The sequence below is a fragment of the Ambystoma mexicanum genome, chromosome 6p (assembly GCF_040938575.1).
Source record: "Ambystoma mexicanum isolate Mex_15411 chromosome 6p, UKY_AmexF1_1, whole genome shotgun sequence".
In the NCBI taxonomy this organism is placed as follows: domain Eukaryota; kingdom Metazoa; phylum Chordata; class Amphibia; order Caudata; family Ambystomatidae; genus Ambystoma; species Ambystoma mexicanum.
Window position 1 is genome coordinate 585,500,056 of NC_090935.1, and position 25,142 is coordinate 585,525,197.

General features: G+C 44.6%; 1 protein-coding gene across 1 annotated transcript in view; it reads left to right on the forward strand.

Moving 5' to 3' along the window:
• Positions 1-25,142, forward strand: part of DMGDH (dimethylglycine dehydrogenase) — an 834,031-nt gene that overhangs the window by 694,403 nt on the left and 114,486 nt on the right. The window contains exon 14 of the mRNA XM_069627418.1: positions 8,838-8,897. Within this exon, the coding sequence (XP_069483519.1) occupies positions 8,838-8,897 (60 nt within the window). The remainder of the gene's footprint in view (positions 1-8,837; positions 8,898-25,142) is intronic.

Consider the following 25,142-nt stretch of genomic DNA (forward strand, 5'->3'; position numbering starts at 1 on the left):
CGCCCTATTTGAGGAATTCAGCTCCTTTTTTCAATGGGCTTTCCAAAAACAGAGACCAGGGACCAAAGTAGTACACTACCTCGATGATTTCATGGTAATGGGCCCAGCAAATTCTGAGGAATGCAACAGGGCCTTGGTGAAATCAGAAGGAATGGCCGCACAGTGGGGCATACCTCTAGCAAAGGAAAAAATGGCCAAACCAGCCACCAACATAATTTTCCTGGGCATTGAAATTGACTCTGTACTGGGACTATGCAAGATCCCGAAAAGAAAAATTGAAGAAAATACAAGCCCTGACAACAAAAGACAAGGGCATAGTTAAAGAAATTCAATCATTAGCAGGCAGTCTCAACTTCGCTGCTAGAATAATCCCTCAAGGGAGGGTATTTTCCAGAAGCCTGGAACTAAAAATCAAATCCTACACCAAACCCCACCTACACATCCGACTAGGCACAGAGGTGAAACAAGATCTGGAAATTTGGGTGAATTTCCTCAAAGATTTCAACGGGACCTCACTTTGGCGGACACCTTTGAACACATGGACAAAAAGGGTCCTTTTCACTGATGCAGCCGGGAGCAAGGGGTTTGGAGCCATACTAGGCACAGAGTGGGTGGCAGGACACTGGCCCAACTCATGGCAACAGGCAGGGTGGACTATAAACATCACCCTCCTAGAAATATTTCCCATCTGGCTAACATTACACATCTGGGGCAGGCAGCTAGCTAACAGGGAACTCTTGGTCTGGTGCGACAACATGGCAGTAGTAGGCTCCATAAATAGGTCTACCAAATGCCCTTTAGTGCTAAAAGTCGTACGAGCCATCACAGCAGTCACACTACAAGAAAACATTGTGGTCAAAGCAAAACACATTGCTGGGGCGGATAATAACATTGCAGATGCTTTATCTCGCTTTCAGTGGCCAAGATTCTGGGAGCTAGCGCCGCACGCCCGGGAACAGATGACACCAATACCGGCGGAATGCTGGGAAATAATGGGAGCCCAAAAATAACGGCATCACCGCCAGCGCCAGAAAGCCCAGGCTGGGATGCCCAACAAGAAACAGGCACCTCAATAACGGGTGCCAACAAAAAAACTGCATCAACGCCAGTGCCAGAGAGCCAAGGCCGGGATGTCCAACAAGAACCAGGCACCGCAAAGACGGGTGCCAACAACTCCCTAGGCTTCCTCACGGAGATGGCAGGGAAAGCACTGGCAAGCACCACCGCAGCGCAGTACAGTAAGTGCTTACAAACAGTATTGAAAGCCACAGGCGTAAACCATGTAGAGTTAATAACGATTAAAGACATAGAAATATTTTTCAAGTGGGCGCATGACCGGGGCTTTAAGAGAGATTGGGCAAAAAGACACCTAGTTGCAATCTCATATTTCTCAAAAATACGGGGTGATTCAGACCCCACCCAAAGCGCTCTCATTTCTTACGCATTGAAAGGTTGGGGTAGAATAGAGGGCCCCCCGGTGGACACCCGCCGCCCCCTGGATTTCAACAAACTGGTACAAATTGCAAACCAGCTGAAAGCCATATGCTGGCATCCATACGAGATCTTATTGTTCAAAACAGCTTTTTTCCTGGCATACTTAGGCGCTTTCCGTGTGGGAGAGCTCATTGCTTCCAGCACTAAGGCCACCAATGGTCTGGGCGTCATGGAAGTCGGGGTCAGACAGGAGAGCGTCAGCATAGAAATCCAACAATCTAAAACTGGGGCCAAAAGAACGATCAACTATTGTTGCATTGATGAGGTAGGAAACTGCCCGGTATGTATCACCAACCTCTATTACACGCAAAGACCCAAGGTTGGGGGGAGGTTTTTATCCACAAGGACGCCTTGGCACTAAGCCGCTACCAATTCAAAGGGGTGCTGATGAAAGCAATCAGCAATGCAGGGTGGGACCCCAAAGGTTTTGGCACCCTCTCCTTCAGAATAGGTGCCGCCACTTCAGCATGGCAAGGAGGTTTAGCTCCTCAACAACTAAAAAACATAGGGGGTTGGAAGTCAGATTGTTATAAAAGATACATCAGACCACAGCTAATATAGCCAGCCGCCCTCATTTTTCTTTTTCCCCCTTCATACAGAAACACCAGGTGAAGGGAGGACCACTCTCCAATCAGCATGGGTATTCGGCCACTCTTTTATCTTCAGGACGGGCCGATGGGCAGAGGAGACCAAAGAAAGGCCACCTTTCAGAAACACCATTTCCTCAGGGTGGGGATACAGAGGCCTACGATGGGCAGAAATCCACGAAACATTAGCAGAGCTGGTCGCATACAGAGACCCGCCAGAATTTCTGGTCATACATCTAAGGGCAAAGACCTGGTGTCCATTGGAAGGAGAAAGTTATTTGAGGACATGTGCTCCTCCCTAGCAGGCATTTCACACAATTAGAAAGGATCGGAAATATACTTCTCAGCCATCCTACACAGAAAGAAATGGCAAGGGGCCAACTGATACAAATCTGTAGACATTTCTAGAAGAAAACTCAACAGGGGGCTAGAAAGAGATTGTACAGCAAGAGGACTGGGCTTCATAAAGCACCCAGCCAATACACTGGGTGACCCGGACCTTTTTCACAAGACGGCACCCATCCATCAAACCAGGGCATGGAACATTTCTTTCGAGAAATTACAGTAACTCTAGCCTCCAGGGGTTGCCAATTGGAGATACTTTCGGGGGTACGTGGTCAGCTGCCAACCTGCCCACGTATGGCGGCATGGGCCAGAGGGTCTTAACCCCAAGACCCGGTGCCCAAAAGTATGTTACTATCATTATATGTGATTTTTGTTCTCTCTATAACCATATCTGTACAATAAAAACCTACAGCCTTTTATTGCCAACACTTGACAAACAATGTGTGAGCCAATTTATTCTGGGTGAGGGTATGGGGTTGGCAAAAAGTATGCATGCATATGGGTTCAGCAGTTATGACCCAAAGCATCAAGGGAGGAGGAATACATACTAAAGACTAACGGAGAGCAACTGCTGGCTGCTTACACCCATTGTATAGAAAAACAGAACAGAATTAAGCTCCCAGGCTATCCTGGGTAAGGGTTGAGATGGTTTACAAGTTCTAGCTGTTAGTGGTCCCCATTCTATTTTTGGGCAGTAAATGTGCTTGTATTCTTCCAAGATAATTGTAAGTATGCAAGTACCAACGTGCACTGGTAGGAACCTAAATGCAGGACAGACTGTGCATTCCGGACTTCGCAAGGGACAACACGAGATGTCTTTAATCTAATTTCTGGATTATACATGTTTGATAACATCCCCTACTCTTAGTCATGGTTTGATAGTCATATGTCTTATAGTTATGCCCAATATCAGTGCAAGCTGCATTCCCACACAAACGGAGTAAGCTACTGAAATCCACCAGTAGTTTTCAGATGAAGAAAATGGTTTTATTTTCTAAGAGTAGAATAGCCACTCATGCCCCAGCCCCAGCCCCACCCAGTAGCAATTCCTGCAAGTTTACAGCCCATTCAGACCCGATGAAGAAGGTGGCTCTATGTTCTGGATGGGAGGGCACGCAACTTCCAGCCACTCCATGGTCTGCACTACACCATTTTCACAGTCAGGACACCGACCTCTGCAGTGTCAGAACGAATCTCACAGTAGCACTAGGACCAGGAATACACTACTCCATATTCAGGAATCAGTTAGTGCTGAGCAAACCGAGTAGCACCTCGGACACATTTTTAGGGAAAAGTGCAGCGAGCTAGTAACATTTGCGTCATTATGAAATCTCAATTATGGAGTGGTCTCAACATCAGTTAAGGGGGTGGGTTGGTGCAGAATTCGTTTTTAGGCTGTGCGCACTGTGGGACCAAAGTTTGAGGCCATTTCTGGGTGAAGCAACAGGGCATTCCAGCCCCTGCTCATAAAGTCAGACGAACTCCTGGCAAATGCCTCTCATTGCCCGATGGACTCACTAAGTTCTGGACTTGAGCAAATTGAGTGAGGCTTCAGACTGAGGTCAGCCTGCCAACCGGCATGCTTTAGGAAGGTGGATAGAGTGCCAGGGGTCTTCCTGGTTTAGGTAGCCTTACCCGACTTACACATTTCATGAAATGGTTAGTGTCCCCTTCCCTCGTCTGCCAATTCCCAGATCAGAGACTGAAAGATAGAGCAAAAGAAAGATTGGAAGGAAGAAAAGAGAGGTGAAAGGGGCAAAGGGACAGTAGAGTTTGACGTAGAAAAGTAAACAAAAGTTAAATGGGAGCTATCTGCCGAGGCCTGTGGTAGGAGTATGGGGAGCAGACAGGTTGTTTTGCCTTGTTTGGCCATGTCATGCTTTGCTAATGACTTCTAATGCTTTGTTATGCCTTGTCATGTCCTTAGGATTTGCTGGGCGATCTTATGCCCCGCTATATGTAGCTTGAGTCGTCCCTCAGTAACTGCTCACTGATCTGCTTTCTACGTCATGCTCTACTGATCCCCGAATGTCCCACTGTGACTCTACCTGCTGGTGTTGGCTCCTATGTGTCCCACTTTACTTTTGTTCTTTCATGGCCCACTTTGGTTTTGCTCCTGGGTGCCCCACTGTAATTTTACCCTTATGGAGTTCTGGTGCCCTATTGTGACTTGCCCCCTGGTACTTTTGTGCAATTAGTGTGCTGCTGCGAGTTTGCGCCCCGATACCCAATGTAATTTGCATAGATCTCACCTTGCCCATGTAGCATGTTGAGTTGTCCTAGCGACCAGACCTAGTACTCTGCCCTCTCCTGATCAATACTCTGAACTCTCCTTGGGAATTACTCACGCCCACTGTCTACTTAATTCCCGCTACTGCATGCTCTCTATGTTGCTCTGTCCTTCCCTTCTTCTCCCCACTCTCATCCTTGACCAATCTCTGCACTCTCTCCACTGCCAGAGATGCCAGCCCACACCAGGGTGCCAAGGATGACTTCTCGCAAATACATTACCTGAAGGGCATCACTACCGAGATGTCGCCCAAAGTGCAATTCTACTGAGACGTTGCCATGACCACATCGGATGTTTGCTCCACATGTCCCACCGGATCCTCCATTAACCACTCTGCAGGAGCGTCTCTCACTCTCACTCTTACTCTCTTTCACTGTCTCTCTATCTTTCTCTGTCTCTCTCTTACTCTCTCTCCCTTTCCCCTCCCTCCCCCCGCCACTACAGTCAACTAAAATATCACAGCGTTGGCGAATGCATCCTAGCACCACAATACTAACGAGCCACAATGTTTGCTGTGCTCCTGAACAGAATACGTAGAAACAGCCCTGCGTGAAGAGCTGAGGGTACCCCTGCTTGCACGCAGTGCCAGCCCAGGCCTGATCCTCAGGAAATCCAGCCAAGGACAGAAAACCCACCGCCTTCGATGCGCATGACCACTTTATATGCAAGCATTCTCAGTATGCCCTCGATAAAACGCAGGTTGCTGTTTTGCCTTTTCGTTTTTTCAACAATACATTGGTACATTTTTAATGGGTATCTTGAGGTTTAGGCTCTGAAGTGGCACCCGCCACCTATAAAGCCAAATCTATTGGCATGGGAATGTCGGGTAAAGGAGAGCTGGCTGGCATGTGAGGAAGGACACACAGCCTACAGATTGTGGTTTTGTCTCCCCCGTCCACACCTCCTGGCCATGTGTGAATGCTCTCCCCATCACAGTTCCTCTACGCCAAAACCACGCCCACTGCAGACTGCCTTAGGTGTTCACAATCGGCTGCATGTCTCGCAGGCTTATCAGCAAGCATGTGATGTGCAACTGTTCGACACTAGGGAAAAGGAAACAGAAATATGACCTCAAAGAGGTCAATCATTGACTCCCCTCTGAGGACTCCCTTCCCATCACCACCTGTGCCTGGAAGCCGGCACTGGTAGGTGAAGCCCCGTTCCTTTGTTTGTTTTTTAAATCTGGTTTGCTTTGTTTTGTGAAGCAGTTTTGTGCCTTTTTTTCTGAAGTGATACTGGGAAATTGGGTACTGCGTAGATAGTACTGATTCAATTTCTATCACATGAATACACACACTGCTTCCACATGTTCCAAACTTCAAAAAACACATTTATTAAAAAAACAAATAAAGCACCATTTTAAATGCATTCTATACTGTTATTTATCTTCATTGTAATTAATGTAGCATCTTTATTTAAAGTATAAAAGCCAGAAATATAGCAGATTTAACCAAAATGAAGGGACCAAATGTACAGAAGATTGTTGGATATTCGGTGGCAGTAAAAGTAGGAGGCTTCACAAATGCAAAAGGACAGCCTTTGTGAATCAGATGCATTGCATTCTCTATCCAGTTGCAAAGTCGATGCGGTCGAGTTTCGAAACATCTTTGCAGCTCACATAGAAATGTATAAAATGGTTCATGTCAGCTCATGCAGGACACAAGTCAAGAGGAAATCTGAAATGCGTGAACTCCATCTCACAACTATTCACCCCACCCAAACAAATGCTGCTCACTTTTCACTTATCCTAGCCACTCTTTCTCGCCAATAAACAAACATATGCAATTTATAGTTCCTGATAAAATATCAGATAATGTTGAACTCGGGACTCAAGTCCTTAAAAAAGAAAAGGGGGTCTATGGCGTACGCAATGGGAAGTGACATGACGGGAACTGAAAGTATCTATGAACATTTCTTTCAGTTTGTTTTTTCCAACTGAAAAAAGTGCACATTGCATATAAACATTCGCCAAAAGAAAAGATGTTCCTGTATTGTTGCAGGCTAAGTATGAAAGATTAACGCCTTTTTTGTCTAAGGATCTGTAACAAAACATGCCTTAAAGAGCAGATTACAATATGATATTTTTCAGCTTTGTGATAGCAATTTGTCTGGTCTAATTGTATTCAGTTTTGCAAACTGAAGTCTATATTTGCCTTTCTGAGTTCATGTTTCATTGTATTCAAATGAGAATGTCAAAGTATTTGGCAAGAGCCGAATAGCAAGAAACTATTCGGCTGGAGCCGAATATCTTTTTTTCAGCCGGAATTCGGCCGAATACTTACTCGAAGCCGAAGTTCGGTACACCCCTACTAACAACCCCCCACACATACATGCGCCACACCCACTGCCCAAACACACTAACCCTGCCCCGCCACACTGTCCTCGCACACACTGTCCCCCCACACACAGTCCCCTCTCAGTCAATGATTTTCACACATACAATTGCCCCACACACTTCCCCCTCCACACTCATCCCACATATGCACTGCCTCCCACACACTGCCGCCCATACCAACTGATTGCCCCACACTGCAAACTGCCCCATGCACATACTGAGCCATGCACATACTGACCCATTCACATACTGACCCATCCACGCACACACATACTGCCCCTACGTACTACCCTATTGAGGGGATTTTGTGCTCCAACGTATTCCATATCTCCGACAGTCTGCGGACATTACTGTCAGAGATATGGAATACGTCGGAGGAACATCCCATCGAAAGAACGTTACCAGGTAAGGAAGTAACTTATTCAACTCTCACAATGCCTGCAGACCGTCACCACACTCACACTGCCACTCCCCTGCACACTGCCTCTCCCCCGCACACTGCCTCTCCCCACACGACACACTGACTCCCTATACACACACACTGACCCCCCAGCACACAGACACCCTTCACTCACATTGCCTACATGCATACCCACTAACCAAATACCTATGCTCCCACTAACGCACTGCCCCCCACACACACTGCTCTCCCCATGCACTGCCCCACAAATACTGACTCCACACACTGCCCACCACACATGGCTACACACAATGACCCCATACACTTCGCCATACATACTTTCCACACCACACACCATACACTCCCCACACACTCACTGCCCACACACACTAATACTGCCACCACACTCTACATCCTCCACACACACTGCCCCTCACAATTTACTCACTCTCCCACACACCACTGACACCCACATCACCCCCCCACACACACACACACACACACTGCTCCTACAACAGGCACTGTGCCTCTACAGATACACAGATCCCTCCACAAAGACTCAACCACCCCCCTTTCCCACACACACACACACACACACACACTGCCAACCACATACTGGCCCCACAAACACACTGCTACCCCTCCCCCACACACACTGCCCCTCCACACACAATTCACCCTAACACTGCCCACATACACACACTACCCCACCACCCCCACTCACTGCACACGGTATTGGGATATATCGCCACATATATGGTCGCCGTAAATAATATCGCTGGGAAAATGTCGTGGCAATATTATTTGGGTGACCATATATATGGTGACAGGGGCAAAAAAAAATGTTCCATGCAATAATGTCGCCACAAAAAACGACCATTTTTCGGCGATATTTTTGTATATCGATATTTTTGTGGCGACATTATTACATGGAACCCTGCACACACCATCACAGTACACACACAACAATGTTCAGTACTCGGGCAGTTCAAAGAAATTCATGCCAGTGGTTTGTGTACCTAGACATTTGAAGTCAATGCCTGGCGAGGATGCACGTGCTTGGACATATGTGGCAACTAGCTGCCGAAAGCTGCGATTAGCGAACTATATGATGGTAATAACTGACAGCTGCTTATGTAGTGCGTGTTGGCTTTGCCAGTGCTTGCTTACATTTCTGGCTGCACTCAGGGGCTCCCGCCACCGTACGGACGTTGGTTTCCTGGAAGGATCGCAGCAATGCGCTTGGCGCACATACTTTCCCCTGAGAAGTGGGACAGGTGCTGAAAGTGGAGCTTGCCTTGACCTTTAACCTATTTTTTGACTGAGCAGAGCACCGGCCTAAATTACACAGTTGTTCTTAACTGTGCATTTTTCTTGTTTTGACAGATGAATTGTGACACCAACCCCTTGGAGGCTGGACTGGGATTTTTTATTAAGTTAAACAAGGTGAGTGCACATCATTCTATTCAATGTTTTTCGCCATGAAAGTTTTTTCCTGGTCATTCTTTGAGTCTGCTTAGATATCGCAGCCGTGGACCTCGGCTCTTTTCCATGCTTGACTTCAAAGACCCGCACTGCTGTCACACGTCTTCTGTTGAAATGTCTGCCGCATGTGCGACATGTATGGCGAGAGCTGCTTTTCACAGGTTTAGAAGTCATAAACGGTTATTTTATCTGCATGTAATGTTAGCGAGTTTTATAAAGGGTAGCTGCTGCCGCCATGTTCATGGTTTCTTGGCAGTTTGGGAGACTGGGGGACGGTGGGGTGGGGGGGGGGGAGTGGTTATCTGGAGTGGGGTTGGTTACTAGGAGCAGTGCAAGATTGCTTTGCTATTGTGTTGCTGCATGCAGACCCCAGGGAGCCAGGGTCCAACGCCCTCTGGACCCAAACTCAAGGGGTGTCACAGGCACTTAGGATAGGGGGGATTCCCAACATCACCCCCCCCCCCCACGTCCACCCCAAAAATGAAAGAGCCAAATGTGAAAGCTCTTATTTTTAGTATTTATTTATTAACGGAAAGGGAAGTTTCCCAAGAGTAGAAATAACAATGTTAAGGTAGGAACGCTCACTGCATCTCACTACAAGTTCATACCACTACAGTCTACGTAACTTGGCGTTAATGTTATCTGCCGACTATTTGAAGTGAGTCTTAATAGATATTAGAGAAGCTCCCGAGGAAACATTCCCTACACCCTCGCATATCTGCCCAGAGGGTCAATGGAATACGTGTGGCATTAAAAAATGAAGTGAACGGCGGCCCAGTGTCCGCACCCTCCTCCACTGGGAGGCACGCGCCGTAGAATGCTTTCCCCCCATGCCCAGCAAAAGCAAAGCATGTCGTCGCTTGCAGGAATGTGACGTCCCAAGCGTGTTGCACGCTTTCTGGCCCTCACAACGTTATTAATGCCACACGCATTCCAGCTAACACACCTAATATGCGACAGTCCTGAGGCAGCTGCAGTGCTTCTATACACAGCTGACATGGCCAACAGTAATTGGGTGGGGATCTTACAACGGCCCCGTGAAACGGCTCCATGAAATATACATGGTCGAGCAACGTTCAGTAACTGTCAACACCAACTTACCGATTTTATCCCAAACATTTTGGTGAATCTGACAAACGGGTATTTCCACATGCAACACATCAGATTACTTAGTATACCCCAGAGTGTTAAACAGGATAAGAAGCAAGCAGCCCAGTGCATCTTGCAGTGTAACCTGTGTTGCAGACACTTGATGTAGTTGCATGTATATGTAGCATATGACGCAATATCATGACCATTGAGTTCCAAGTCATCGCACTTTGAGGTCACCAATTGAACTTATTTGTGCAGTGAGGTAAGTTGATGAGAGAGTGCGTTCAACCAACCTGCTACGACTCTGCCTCGGTGCTTCTGGCCCTTAACTTGACCAGCTTCTCCTTCAGAGGGTGCTGTGTGGCTGGTAAGGCATCACGTTTGGTGTGGACTGCTGCAAACCCCCCGCACGTGCTATGCATGTAGTTCCCAATGCGGCCCAGACAGTGCAACGTTCGATGTGACGCTGCATCGGCACTGTGCGTTGATTGACGGCTTGCAGCAGACTTGGCATAGTTAGTCATCTGACCCTGCTTTCTGGCCACCTTGTGGTGGCCAACTGCACGATTGCAGATGAAGGTCAGGGGTGCAGCGTATTACAGGATACAACTGTGTAAAAGGTCAGTGAAGGAGAAGGGACTCTAGTACACACCAGGGCAACATTTCGGCATTAATGCAGGGTATGGAATGATTGCCCTTCCATAAGAGCAGTAATAGGTGCACTTGATGTGAGGGCTTTAGTAGTGGCGGTTGACCAGACTAGGAGAAAATATTTCTGAGTGAGCCTTTGTACATGTAATAGGATTGGTACGCGAACACCTCTAGCCCATATGGGACACTAACTGAGAAGGCAATGGTTCCAAGGCCATGAGGAGAATGCAACAGGAAAGAGCACAAATCATGTCTTTGCAGCTCGTAGGGATCCACAATGGGGTGGGGGTGGGGGGGGTGGGGGGGGCTTTAGGGGGGGTAAGCATTGTAAAGCCAGACTAAGTACAAAGTCGGAAGATGGTCTTTGATGTACTATAAACAACGCATCACCCAGCACTGGCGATAGACCCCAGCACCCTGCGTGTCAGCAGCGTGCAAGGGCATGGAAACAGTGAGGTGGAATAGCCCACCCCTTAGAATGCAGGATATTAATGAGTGTGTTCAACTGCCAGTCTAGAAGCGTCAGATTGCAGAGTTGCCCGCTGGTACCTAGGGTCCAGCCTCAGGCAGGACTGGCAGGATAATTTGGGGAGACCGCAACTGCCAGTACGGGCGTTGCCTGGGCCTATGGGAGTGGCACAGATATGCTCTCACTAGAGCCCGGTGATGGGGTAAAACCACACGTCACGGAGCAGATCACCAGGAACAGACTGTACTCACCTCACATTGACAAGCTACAGCAGGATCAGCTGCCGGCAGATGGCACCCAACTCCGGGTAAGAAAGTATGAAATGTCTTGCTCCACAGGCTCTCCGATCTAAGCAGCAATCTTGATGGCTGTTGCATAGCCTCTCCCAAAAATGATTGAGGGGGCGCTGAAGATGTTGATAATGCTACATAATGCCTCAATATCTAAGGTAAGACTAAGCGAAGTGGGTCACCTATTACTTCTCTCTGCCATTGGAGGTCTGTGACACGGATGTGTATTGACACCTCTTTTACTTGGGTTGTACATTTCAGACTTCAAAATAATCCTAAACACATTTGCGATAAAACTAGGCCATTCTAGAATTTCGTGATTGGCCTATGCTGATGACGTTATTTTCTTTGATACTACCATCAGTTTATGGAAATTGGGAGCTTTGCAAACATGTGTCGCATCACAATACATATAAATGTAACAAAGTCATCAATATTAGTATTTTCCAACAAAATTAAACATGCCACATTTTGTCAGCACATTGAAGGCACATGCTAGTGTACTGAAAATTCTTTTTGGGATAGATTGGCGACTAGAGCCAAGCCATTTTGAGCACAGGTGAAAATGATTGTTTATACATTTTGTAAATTCTCTTATCCACCTGTAATCAACTAGTGCACAGCTAAAATGTATCCATATTTGATTTATAGTTTGGAGCGGCGTAATATGAAAAATGGGTTAGACCTACCGAAATTAGAAGGGTGTATTTGAACGAACACCTTGGGATTACAGAACCCTTTTCCCATTGCACTTATAAACATGGTGCTTGGACTAGTCTCCTTGGTAAAATGGAAGAAATTAGTTATTGCCAAAAGTTGTAAGTCCTTTTGAGAATTCTGTATTTCAGGATATGAGGGATTCTCTTTCTAAAAAGCAGTATTGGAAATTGATAAATTCACAAACCAGATCGATTTTAGAGGAAATTGATGCGACTGAAGATGCACTTTTGCTGCAGTCGCATCTTGTAAAAAAAAAAAAATATCTATTTGAGTGGGACTGGTATACTACCAACAGATACATTTCAACGATATTTTCCATAAGGAGTGTTTCAAGCTCCATCCTATATGTGGGGCACTTCTGAGGTATATTATAAGATTTCCATCTAATTTGCTGAGAAATATATTCTTGAGTTTTCACTTCAACTTGATAAACTCATTAGAAGTTACCGACCAAAGGAATCTGACAAAAGCCAAGAAAAAATGTACATTATGTAGCAAAGACATCTTCTAATCTTTAAAACAGCTACTAACTGATTGTGAGGGTGCAATGGCCGGTAAGCAACATATGCCTCTACATTTGTACATATATTTGTTTGGTATACAGACTTTATAACGTAAAATAAATAAATTGAATATATAACGAAGAAAATAACGAAAATATATGTGGGGGCAGGGTAAAGGGTTAAAATATTGTGGGGAAATGGTTGGGGTGGGTTTTTAGCCAGGGGAACAGGGGTTTGGGCGAGGGATCCCCCCGCCCCAAATAAAGAAAAAACAATTTTATGTTGTGTTGTTGTTTTATAATTTCATTTTTTATTAGTTGATTTGTTAAAAAGACATGTAACCATTTATTTTTTATCTTTGGAATTCTAATGGAATTTCCTTTTACTGAGTAACAAGACCAGAATCATTTTCGCTCTAAACACAAAGATAAATTAATTTTAAAAAATCGACTTAATGAAGAAAATGTACCGTATTGTAACATTAAAGAAAATTAAGCAGCGTGACCTTTACCAATTGAATAGACTTTGTAATTTAATGATCATTTTAAAAGTTGACAACGGAAACCATTGCTGCACATTGCACTTTATATTCTATACTGTAAGTAATGTATTTTAATGATGATTATATTAAAGTTTCAATTTTAAAGTTTGTTATGGGATTGTATTTCATGACAGTATTGTATGAAATTGGATGTTTTATTTTTCTATATGATATAAATGGTGACAGGTTTGCGTTTTCCATATTATTATTCATGTGTACTGCACCATAATTGTGGGCAACTTCATTATTCTTACTTTAAATGAAAAGCATTCAAATGCTGATGGATACATGTTTGTTTGACAGTATGCTACATATGTTATACAACTGTTTTTCTCATAGGAGTACCTACCTGCAACTTGGTTGTCCATAACATTGATGTTGAGGGTATTGGATTTTCCAATAAGTGTTTTATTGGCATTTCATGTGGCCTTACGTCTGGCATTGCTCCCGATTATAAACACTCACATTTCCCTGAAACAATAACTAAATGAGAAAGAACAGAAAAATGACTTTGGAGCACACACTGAAATCATGCGTGGATATAACGATTTGATTTGAATTTAGGTTTCGTTTTTTCGCAGTCACCATCTTCCTGCTAAACACCATCTTGTCTTTCGGGTTTGATGATAAAGATGTTACTCTTCTTTGGGATCCTGCATCAGTTATGAAGTTAATTTTGGACCCTGCAGAGATGGTGTGTGCTGATATTGATGTTAAAACTCCCACAGATACAGTGTGTGATTATTGAAAAAGTGAAAGGACTCCGTGTTGGTGGGAAATATTAGTGTTGTGAACACAGGATATTGTTTAATTATACCGATTCTTCCCACATGGAGCATTATATCAGTGATTATAAACTCCCCACAGAGCTATTGTTTAATGAGGATGCTTTTCTAAGATGCTACAAGGGTGGTGTAATAAGACACACCACCCCTTTAGTGACACTTGGAGCAAAAGTCTGTTTTCTGCTTCCAAACTCAACAAATGGCCGTTTGACCTCCATAGGAATGATTTGATGGCAGTGATGCTTCTAGCCACACCGGAATGATATGAGCTGACACGGACAAAGTCCTAATGGAATTAGTATGCTCTAAGGGGCATGTTCAAGTCCCCATAAAGAGGGCATGTGATTGTGTTGTAGAAGTGTCTACAGAGATGGATTATATTGAGGGGGATATTAAAGCCACCACAAAAATGATGTTTGTTGGTCGGGATGTTAAGGTAACCACAGCGGTCGCGTGTGATGGAGGTAAGATTAAAATGCCTTTATGTTGGCTAGTGTATAATTATAGCAGTAGTGTATAATTATAGCAGTCTTTCTCACACACATGAATATTGTATGGTGAAAGTTACATTAAACACCAACCCGAGTTGTGTGATGATTTCTTAGTCCATGTTGGGGTGATGGGTGATAATGGAAAGAAACGTTGGATGAGAAGTAGAGTTTCATGTTTCCAAAGTCCACAATTAGACATTATTCCGCCCCGTGGTTTGACAATGACACTTCTGTTTGCATTGACATGGTATGTGCTGATACTCATGTTAATGTCTCAGTTAGGTTAGTATGTGATCAGGGGATGTTAGTCCCCCATAAGATGTGGTGATTATTTTGAGGTCCCTACAGTGATGGTGGATATTAAAGTAAGCATATGAAAGGTGTGTGAAGGCGGGGCTGTTCAGTTATCCACACATGTGCTAGCTATGTCATGATATTGATGTTAAAGTCCATTCAATGATGGTGTGGGATAATGGTAAGGATAAAGTCCCCATAGCTGGTATGTTAGGATATTTAATTTAAAAAAACATGTAGAAGTTGTATGATGACACTGATGTTAGTCTGCACTGGTTTATGAGTTGAATCTCAAGTATTTTCTTGTTTGTGGCATTAATGCTCAAACAGCCTTTGCATCTGAGCCTGCTTTGGCTAGTACATTGTAACATCATCATTGGTCGGATCCTCAGAGGCTTTAATCCCTGTTAATTTGTCTGGTGGTCTCATTACAGCCACTTCTATTTGAATTTATAAAGCCTACAATGACCCAGGCCAGGTATTGCTGCTAGGGTTTGAGGGGTTTTCAGGCAAGTGGTGTCTCTCATGATGTTCCATGAATTGGTTGTCTGGAAATAGAATGAAGATCCTCTTTTGCCTATTGATTTATAGTGTCTGACTGCTACTAGGGCGGCATTACTGGATCAAAGTTCTTACATGAATGCAGCGGATGAATTCTTTCTTGATAAGATTCTGGTCCCTGATCTAGAAGGCGCAGAGGGTAGTACAACAGGTTTCCAATTAAATGATGTATTTGACAGAGAGGCGATAGAGTATTGATACAGCCGGCGTGATGTTATCACCCTTCTTCTCTTAGGAGGAGTTTAGATCCTTAAATGCTGCATTTTCAGCTCTAGGCTAGAGACTGTTGGCGTAAACCACTTTGTAGGTTAAAGGGGGGTTACATAGTTCTATGTGGCAATGACCTGCATGGCATTATGCTCATGGTGTGTGAGTTGAAGGTAGCAGCTTCCTACTGTGGTTTTAAATTGGGGTTACATGTGAGGAAACTGTTCATGAGAAATTAGTGGTTTTCGATTACTGCTGGGGAGCGCTTCCAATTTCTTCAGACCAAGATCGATTTGTCGTTATCCTAGAGTCTCTACACAAGAGCTAAATAACAAGGTGTGGCTGATTTGGACTTAGGTTTGTAGAAAATGTGAGTATCGTCTGTGTCATTGTAGCAAGTGAGGACAGAGTGCCTGACTTTTCAGGTTGGGGGGGGGGTCACGTGGGTGTTGAAAATTAGTGAGAATGGGCTTGATCCTTTAGGTACTCTAGAGATGATCTAAAGGGGGTGGTGACTTGAAGGGGGTGTAGGTATCCCCTGTCCTATCTGAGAAGAATTACCCCCAGTGAAACATGGCTCGCCCTAATGCAATGTCCACAAGTCAATTCACTTTGAGGATTTTTAGAGGTATTTTGTAGTTGTTTTTGTTATTGATGAGGGTGGTTGGTTGCAGTGTCATTAGGGTTATCTGTGGTTTTCGTTAGTGCTGGCTTGATTTATGAAGTTCAGTGACGTATTTATGGGAGGGCAAAAGGAGCATGTCCCTCAGGCACCCCACCTTGAGGGGGGAGCCCACCTGGCTCCCTAATGCAGCCAAGAAGGCAGTGCACATCATTTACCAAATATACATACCAAATTCTTTGATTTTCTATAGCGTGCTGCTGAGGCTCTGTCTGGTGCCTGGCAATCAACGACTAACGTCGGATTTAACCAATTAATCTAGTAATGCATTCTGTGTTCGCTGTCAGACTTTCAGTTTGTGGGTTTACTGTAGCATACCGTTTGTAACATTTTTACCTTTCTTTGGGGAATGTATTGATCACATGCAATAACCAAAGGTCGAATGTATATTTATAAGCTTGAGTGTCATGATGAGTATGGAGTTGGCTTATTTTGTTATGCACATGTTGTAGAGATGTGTGATTTGTACGCCAGATCACATTTCCACATTCTGGCAAGGCAGAGAATACGTGAGAATACTAACCCTGGTGACTGTAACAACATATCAACAGTACTGTGCAGGCCAACAAAGGTTGTAAAATCCAAGCAGACGGCCCCAATGAAGCCAGGCTGCCTCATTTTAGGGCAGATTGGTTATTGGGGGCATAAAAGTGAAGCATAATGCTTTTACACCTTGATCTCTTCGCTGCGTTTTCCCGCAGTGACCAGGCGGAAGAGAGGCAAAGAGCAGAGCTAGGATCTCCAGCCTGCTGACCTTCTCTTGTGTCAGTAGTGCATTTATTTTCACGCCTAAGTGACATTGTCATGCAGGTGTAAAACGAATGGATTACTATGGACTCTACCTCAGTTTTGCACTTGCTCAAAATCACACAGATTTCACAGGAATCCATTAGTAAATGCCACCTGCAAAGCACACCTCGCAGGCCGCATTTACGTTTTCACGAGACTGAGACGAAAATGAAAAAGTAGAAGTACGTTTCCCTAGTTTTACTCTTTAATGTATCCCCTCCCACACAGGAACGTTTAAAATTGCATGCTGGAGACCCAGCAGCACACAAGTGCACACGTTGGTGGGCCAGTGCATAAAATTAACCTTTCTTTAGAACATGAGGGTGAATATGTTAATTGGGAAAGGTGATTAGGAAGCCACATTCAAGACAATGGAGCCACAGCCTCAAGGCTCTGTCACTGGACAATACTATGATCCTAGACGGATCTTATCTGATTGTAGAGTACTTTGCTGTCTTCAGTGAAACTGTTTCCCTTCTCACATTATTGTGACATTTCTAGCCCATTGCTTGGTCTTTTTTTCATATGGACGATTTGAATGTAAAGGGTGCTAAACGGGTCAACTAAATGTCACAGGCCTTTGCCTCCCTAATCTGTATCCTCTGCCTGTGACCCTCTGTAGCTCATCTCTGCATGCCCTTCCAAGTGTACACTTAATAGACTATTCTTCTAAGTCTAGGGTCTGCATCCTTTGGCTCTCCCAGATGTTTGGACTACAATTTCCATCATCCCTAGTCAGAAAAGTCAATGGTAAGGGGTCTTTCGATTTGTGGCCCAAAACAAATGGAGGACCGCAAGATGCACACCCTTGTTCTAAGTGTATCCATATTATTGTACCCTCTTACTGTGTACACTTGTACGCACTCCTGCTTCAGAGCTAGGTCCATGCCATACACAAATAGGCACCTAGCAAATGCAGGCCTCTGGCAAGCTATTTCTCCGGTCTGCTTATTTGACACAAACCGTTACCTTTTTTCTAACATTCCAGTTGGTTTTAACATCAATAACATTAATCTACAAGCATTTATCATCATCATCATAAAGGTTTATTTCGGAAACACAAAATGATTTCCATAAACACATCATACAATAACATTTGCAGAAACGTATAGGCCCTGATTCATGGATCATTTGCGCCGAAAAAAACGAACGGGATTTGTGCGCCATTCTGCCCGCAAATCCCCATTTGTTAAACAGGGATTTGCGGGCAGAATGGCACACAAATCCCGTTTTTTTTGGTGCAAATAATCCATGAATCAGGGCCTCACACTGAAGATAAAATTCATCAGAATGCAGTAATAAAATCCATTACCTAAATATTTCATTAAGTATTTCCTAATAGATAATGCATTTCAAATGGATGGGTCCTCCCACGTATTCCTCGTCTTTTGATATTAGTCTCGCGCTTCAGCTGTTTTTGAAAAAAAATGACAGCAGAGGGCACTGGGCGTCGATGCAGTAAACTCGATGTCCCTCGAGCGCCTCCGTCCCGATTTTGATGTCATCCCTGGCACAAATAGCACGTGCAGTGTCCATTAGCTTCTCTTTTTCTGTGCTAGCTAACACCTTGGAGAATAACTGCACGCTTCGGTTCCAGTCTTAAGAAAACTGCGACACTCTTGAAAACGATGGCCTTGTCATCGACACCATCAACCACGAAGACCGGGTTCAAAATATGCCATGATTGCGTGCCACGATGTCGCCATGGACCCTCACCGATTTGTGCCTCTGGTGTATTGGCGTTCAGCATGACACGACAAACTGTCGATCCTGTACAGCAATGACCGGTAAGGCGTTGAAGGAGCGAAAAGGGAAATGAGCGGCGGGTAGGCCCAAAACTAGCGCCTTCCCGATGACTCCATCGAAGAAACGTTCATCCGACGAGTTGATGTGACTCTCCTCAAAGGGGAAAATCTAAAAAGCGGTCTCGATCCAGAAGTGGGTCACGCTATTCTTCATCTTCCTCCAAGAAGGTGAAGAAAAGACACTATAGGTTACCTTCCACCTCCTCTTCTGACTCTTCTCCCGAGAGAACAATTTCTTGCTGACCTATTCGTTGACTCCAGGAACTGTTGAAAATCTTCCAGAAGGGAGACCCTAACCCCCTCAAAAGAAAAGACCAAAAGTCATGCTCCGGTTGAGTCGTTGAAGAGCGACAAGGAAAGGACTAAGCCAAAATCCTGTGCGCCCTCGAGACCAGACAAAGGCCAGAAACCACACAGGAACCTTCAAGGTCTCGACTCGACGAGAAATTGTGGATTGAGCCCCTCGAGGGCTTTGCTAAGATCTTCAAAGGCATCAACCCCATTGGCGTTGAAACCATCGACTCCATTGGTGTCGAGGCCAACAGTGCCTTTGCACCCTAAACCTGCTAAGGAGGTTGAAAAATCATTCAAACTATTAGCCAAGGGGCGATTTCTTTGTCTTTGTGATGAACATAAACCTTGATGGTCAGTATCGTTACTACAAGCTGCCACCACTGCTCTAAAAAAAAACAGTTCAAACGTGCCGTTGTTATACAGACAAATTGAGAGGGATTCTCGGCCCATAGCAGGTAGCTTTGGGGAACAGGGGATGCTATAAATGCATGCTTCCTATTTGAGGGTTTCATAATCTGCTGGGACTCCCTGATCCCTGAAATATGCTACTAGACCCTCGTCACATCTTTTAGTTCACAGGCAGACAAAATGTCCAATGGAAGAAAAAAGATGGGCTTCATTAATGTCTGCCAGTTTTGCATTGACATACTGTAGCCAGAGATTTCTCCCACTGGGCTCTTTGGAGACCAAATATCTGATTAGCTCCTGGGTCCGTACAGCTTTGGGATTACCGCAATGCCTATGACAATGACAGGCTGTGCTGAGATTATGTCACTGACAAATTTGCAACCAAGTTCTAAATGTACTCCAAAGCTAGGAGCCGAATGTGGAAGGTCCAAAAATCTCTTAAAGAAAATATTCTCCATCACCTGGATGGAATTAACAATACTATAGCCCCACATCTCCATGCCAAACCTTGCATCTGAGGCTGCTTTTCCATTATACATTTTTAACACCAGGTCAAAGGGTTTGGCCATGAACATACCAATGACTCTGGTCACTCCACCCATGGCCTTCTCAAATTTCAGTTTGTTTGGTTACATGTGGGTCAGGACTACATTTAGAAGAAAATGTAACTCCAAGGTAGTCAAAGCTATGGACCCTGGGGATCAGATCACCCTTACTAAACATAGCTTGACATTTCAGTGGACGCTTCCCCCACCACATGCCATCACGGCTGGCTTTACAGCAGATCCAGAGAGTCCATGAATGAGTTGTAGTTGTGAATAAGCGTCTGTAAGGCTTGAGGTGCGCCATTAGGATTGTTTTGTCGGTGTACACTAGGAGCCGCAGGAGAATATTACCCAGCCTAGAGACATCCGTCGTAGAATTTAACAATCATATAGGCCATTGATATACAAAAGAGCATGGGGCCAGGACACAGCCCTGAAGCACCCCCAGTTCCACTGGAAAAGGGGCAGTGCATCTCCCATTTGCACCACTCCTCAGAACTAACTAAGCAGGTGAACGTATTATACAGTTTATTTTGTTGGGTTGAGTTGAATTTTTAAAATACGCTCGTAAAACCCTTTAAGCTCACGTAAATTAGTTCTTTGGTACTTGAAGACTGTCCTATGATGATGAAAATAATTCTTCAATTTTTCTGTTTTTGCATAATATTATATTTACAGAGTTTTTTGATATTGCCACATTGGTTTGTGATTTGTGTACTTTTCAGTGCAGGGCTGCAAAACCGATGATTCATTTTAGTTCATGAAAAACATGTATTCACAAATAATTGCACCTTGCTGTATGGCAAGAACTGGGAAACAATTTGATCAAATGTAGAAATTGCCGACTACGCTCAAATCCAGCTTCACCACTTAACCAAGGTGTTGTCCTGGACAGCTCCTTTGCTATTATAGTGCCTAACTGTCAACATTACAAGACACTAAATATTTAATGACATGAACTATATATGAACGGTAGACGAAAACACAGGATAAAAGCTACAGCAATGATAACGAAATTAGGCTAAAGACTAAACTGTGAATTGTGAATGATGTTCTCTTTTTTTTTTAAAGTTTGTAATAAACTACAACACAATCCAAAAAAAACACACAAACTTGCCAGGCCATAAAGATTTAGCTCTGTCTTGCAAAAATACTTCATGCTTTAACTGGCTACAGTATTGCTTCATATATAATCACAATTGTTATATTTCATACCACAACTTTGGGTGTATTTTCTCACTCATGACAACACCACTTGAAAATCGTGTCGGTCTTCTTATCCCAGTCTATGTTAATTTGTATGCACTATTTTAATAATTTCTAATCTGTATCCTCGATCTATGCTACAGCGTGTTGCCCCATATCTGTCCTCTATCCATGCTTGAGCATGTGCACATTCTGTGAGGCTGTTTATTTGAGTTGTGTCTGTGTTGGGGTCTGTATAACGGTTTCATATGGCTATTGCTCTGTGCCCTTCTATGTTACAGCCAGCATACTTGACTAGTAGCTGGTATTGGTAAAATGTGTTCTTTGACTCTTATATAACACAAGTACCCACATCGAACAGCTAATGTTGCCCTTGAAAAGACACTTCGTTTCCAGTACAGCATATCAGGCTATGGGCTGCAATCATGACAAAGGCAGGGCATCAATCATAGATTCTTTGGTCCCTTCTTTTCTTTTGTTCGAGGGGGCGGGGAGGCAAAGTTGCCTATGTCCTTGGCCCCAGAATCCTTAAAGATGGCCCTGATGCAGTTATCGAGGCTCCATTGTTGGCGCCTTGTTTGATTGATGAGCTTTAGGCATTCTTGAAAGAGTCCTTGCTGTTGATTTATGGATGTGAATATGTTCAGGGTGAGGGTTTTGCTGATGTTGACTGTACTCAAGAACTGTCAAATGGCTTCAAGGGACAGATGTTTTACTTTGGGTTGGTTCGATTACTGGGTACCGTGTTGTTGTGGTGTCTTTCCTAATGTGCTGGTAGTTTTGTATCTGTAGGAAGTTGCCTCAGAAGCGTGTGTACATTGTGTTGCTGAGTTGTTGGGAGGGTGACAATGTAGTTTTACAGGTTGAAGGGTTTTAGAATTATTTGGTTCTGAGCATTTCCTTTTGGTTGTACAGCGTGGAGACTCTGTGGTGAGTGCATTGGTGTGTTCAATCATTTATGTTGGCATTCTGTTCTTTCTTGCAGGGGTGAGGTTGTTGTTGAAGCATCGGTTGCCTTGATTTTTGGCGCCAATGCATCATATGTTTTTAACACCCATTCATGGAGGCAGAGGAGCTATTCATTGGATTTTCCTGAGAAAGTTTGGTGAGGAAGAGGGTTTGGCCACTTCCTATTTTATTATAACCTTGCTTAACTTGCTGTCTTTCAAGTGTCTGGTAGTTGTTGAAGTTGCCTTGCTACATTTTGTTACAGATGTTGTTTGGGTGAATATTGTGAATTAAATAGTTAAGTGGTCCCCCCATAGTAGTGCAGGTACCACAGTACAGAACATTCCATCTAGACTGTGTCCCACCACATCCACTCACTAATTGCTTATGGCAGTAGTAACCTATGTTCTATGGAAGTTATTTGGTAGCAGAGTTTTCTTTTCCTCTATCAAAAAGGTTAAAGCCTTAAGATATGGTACAGTGTTGGCAGTCAGCCATGTGAATGGTTAACACTTCACCAAATTCATAGGAGATATGTTGATTAATAAAGATGTGAGTGAAGTAGTACAGTGGATTGAGAGGGAGTCTCGGTCCAGGAGGGTGTCTCAGGGTGATCCCTTTAGATTGACCGTCTCTATGTACGTGTACTATTGCACCTCGTCTCATTCTGGGGTGTGTAAGGAACTTATGGTGGAAACAAGTAAGACAGACGCAAGTGATCACAGTTCAAAGGTGTTTATAGAACAATGAATGATGTGTGCAAGTTGGAAAAACGCCTATTCTAAGATTGGTGCAAGCGTCGACCATCAAATGAAAAATAAGGCAGTCCTAGTGGCGTGTCAAAGAAAAGGGCCTATACTAAGAAACCTACTGCCATACCTTACAACTAATATAGAAAAAAGGGTGTGGAATAGTTCTCAAGAAAAGAAAGGTGTTCTCAAATAATATGTCGGAAAGCGGTAGCCTGGGTCTCCCTTCCCCACGTTTGAGCACGGGGTACGGTGGGATCTTGGACTTCTCCAGCACAAGACAACAGTTCTAATGGCAGTTTTCAGGACCTTCGATGGCCAAGTCTCGTTTCCTTGAAAGTGTCTGGCCTTCGGGGTCCTGATGTCTTTAACTAACAAAAACAAAAGTTCCTTTAACAAAGGAAAGTTTGTTTCCAATTTTCTTTGGGTGATAGGTTCACCCCTGTGTCCCCCTCTTCTGGGTGCTGACCATTATCAATTTTGTAGTCACCATTCACTCTCCATGTCTTTTTAAACAGTTCGTAGTGGACATCCCTCGGCCGGGGTTCACATCTGTCAACACACTGGTCCTTGGGACCTTAGACTTTGCCCCTCTTTATTGGCATTCGTTCTTTGTGTTCACTCTTGCCGTTTCTCAATACCTTTTACTTTCACTTCTGGCTTTTACTTTCACCACTCTTCGGGTGACAACTTTTCACCGTTGGATCCCCCTCTGCCGGGCTCTGACCCATCTTGACTGTGAGCCTCATTTTTTACGGGTTCACTGTGGTCCTCGATTTGGGTGATAGTGGCTCACCCCTAAGTACCCCTCTTCTGGGCGCTGACCCCTCTTTACTTTCACTTCTATGGCGGGATTCACTTCCCTTGCTTTAGTTTCTCTTCCCTTGTTTTCTCACTCTGCGGGATAAACTTCCCTTGCTTTCAAACAATTTGTAGATCAAAGTCTTTCGATTGAACAGGGATTTTACTAGACCTCCTGTATGACCACTTTGACCTCTTTCTGCAACTCTCCTATGGGCTTCTGGTACCCGTAGTTTCGCTCTGATGGGTATCGACCAGAGTCTCTTGAGTTAGCACCCACGTGGTGCTGGTTTCCATCTGTAGCTGGTCTCCCCTTAACACTCTTTACACAGTTCATTAAACTTGGCTCAAACTTGCCACTTTGCGCTTCTCACTCAACACAGCCCGGTTCTGATCGGTTCTCCCCTCGACTCACCAGCTGTGATGAACTGCTTGGCTTTCGGCTTCACGGGAGTCCAGGCCGGTACCATGGTTGCAGGAGCTTCCCTCACTCCTGCTTATCGGCATAGGCTTGCCCCATGTACCTTTTGGCATCTGCAGTATGACACTTTATTGTTCGCATTCTTATGCTCTCCTCCACGAAGGGTCAGCGGACTTGGGATTAAAGGGGCAAGGTTGCTTTGCTTTTTGCCACCCTCTCGATTCCTGCTGCCTTTCTCCTTCTCTTGAACTGCTGCCTCGTGGCAGCCATCTCGTTGTTCCGTCTGCCGTGCTCGCGTTGCTCACACGGTGCTCACTTGCTCCACTTTTTATCCATGTGGGGAGGGGAAAGGGCCGTCGGGTGTGTGTGATTTAAGTCAACTGCCTGACTTTGCCTGACCCTTAGAACTTTTCACCTGGCAATTCCCAACCTATTACAAGTCTGCTGTTTTCTACATCGGGGAAAAGTGTTGGTGTTGGAAAAGAGGGATAGTTTCTATATGTTCTGCGTGGTAGGATGGGGATGAGGTGTTATCAGGAATTAAAGTCTTTGTATTGGAAAGGGGTGGGGTTGGAGTGTCAGAGTATCCTACGGGTTAGGCAAGGTTTGTAAAATGGACCAGACTGACCGGGATGTAGAACAGAACATAGAGGATTGTGGGAACGGCAGTGTTCTGTCAGGTAAACCAATTGTTCGGGACAAAATATCCAGGGGCATGTGGAAAAGAATGTCCAGGGTTGTTTGGGTGGGATGCAGGAAAACGGGGATTCTTGGTTAGATAATCCTTGGATGCAAGTGGGTTAGAAATCTTAAAGGATGGGTTCTGTACAGAGGGTTTATTGGATCTGGGTAGGAGAGATTTCATGGGAGGGGGAGGCACATTTATTGTAACCTACGAAGGCCTCAGGGATTTTGTCCTCTTCCTTCTCGATACAATACCGCACCTCACCTTAA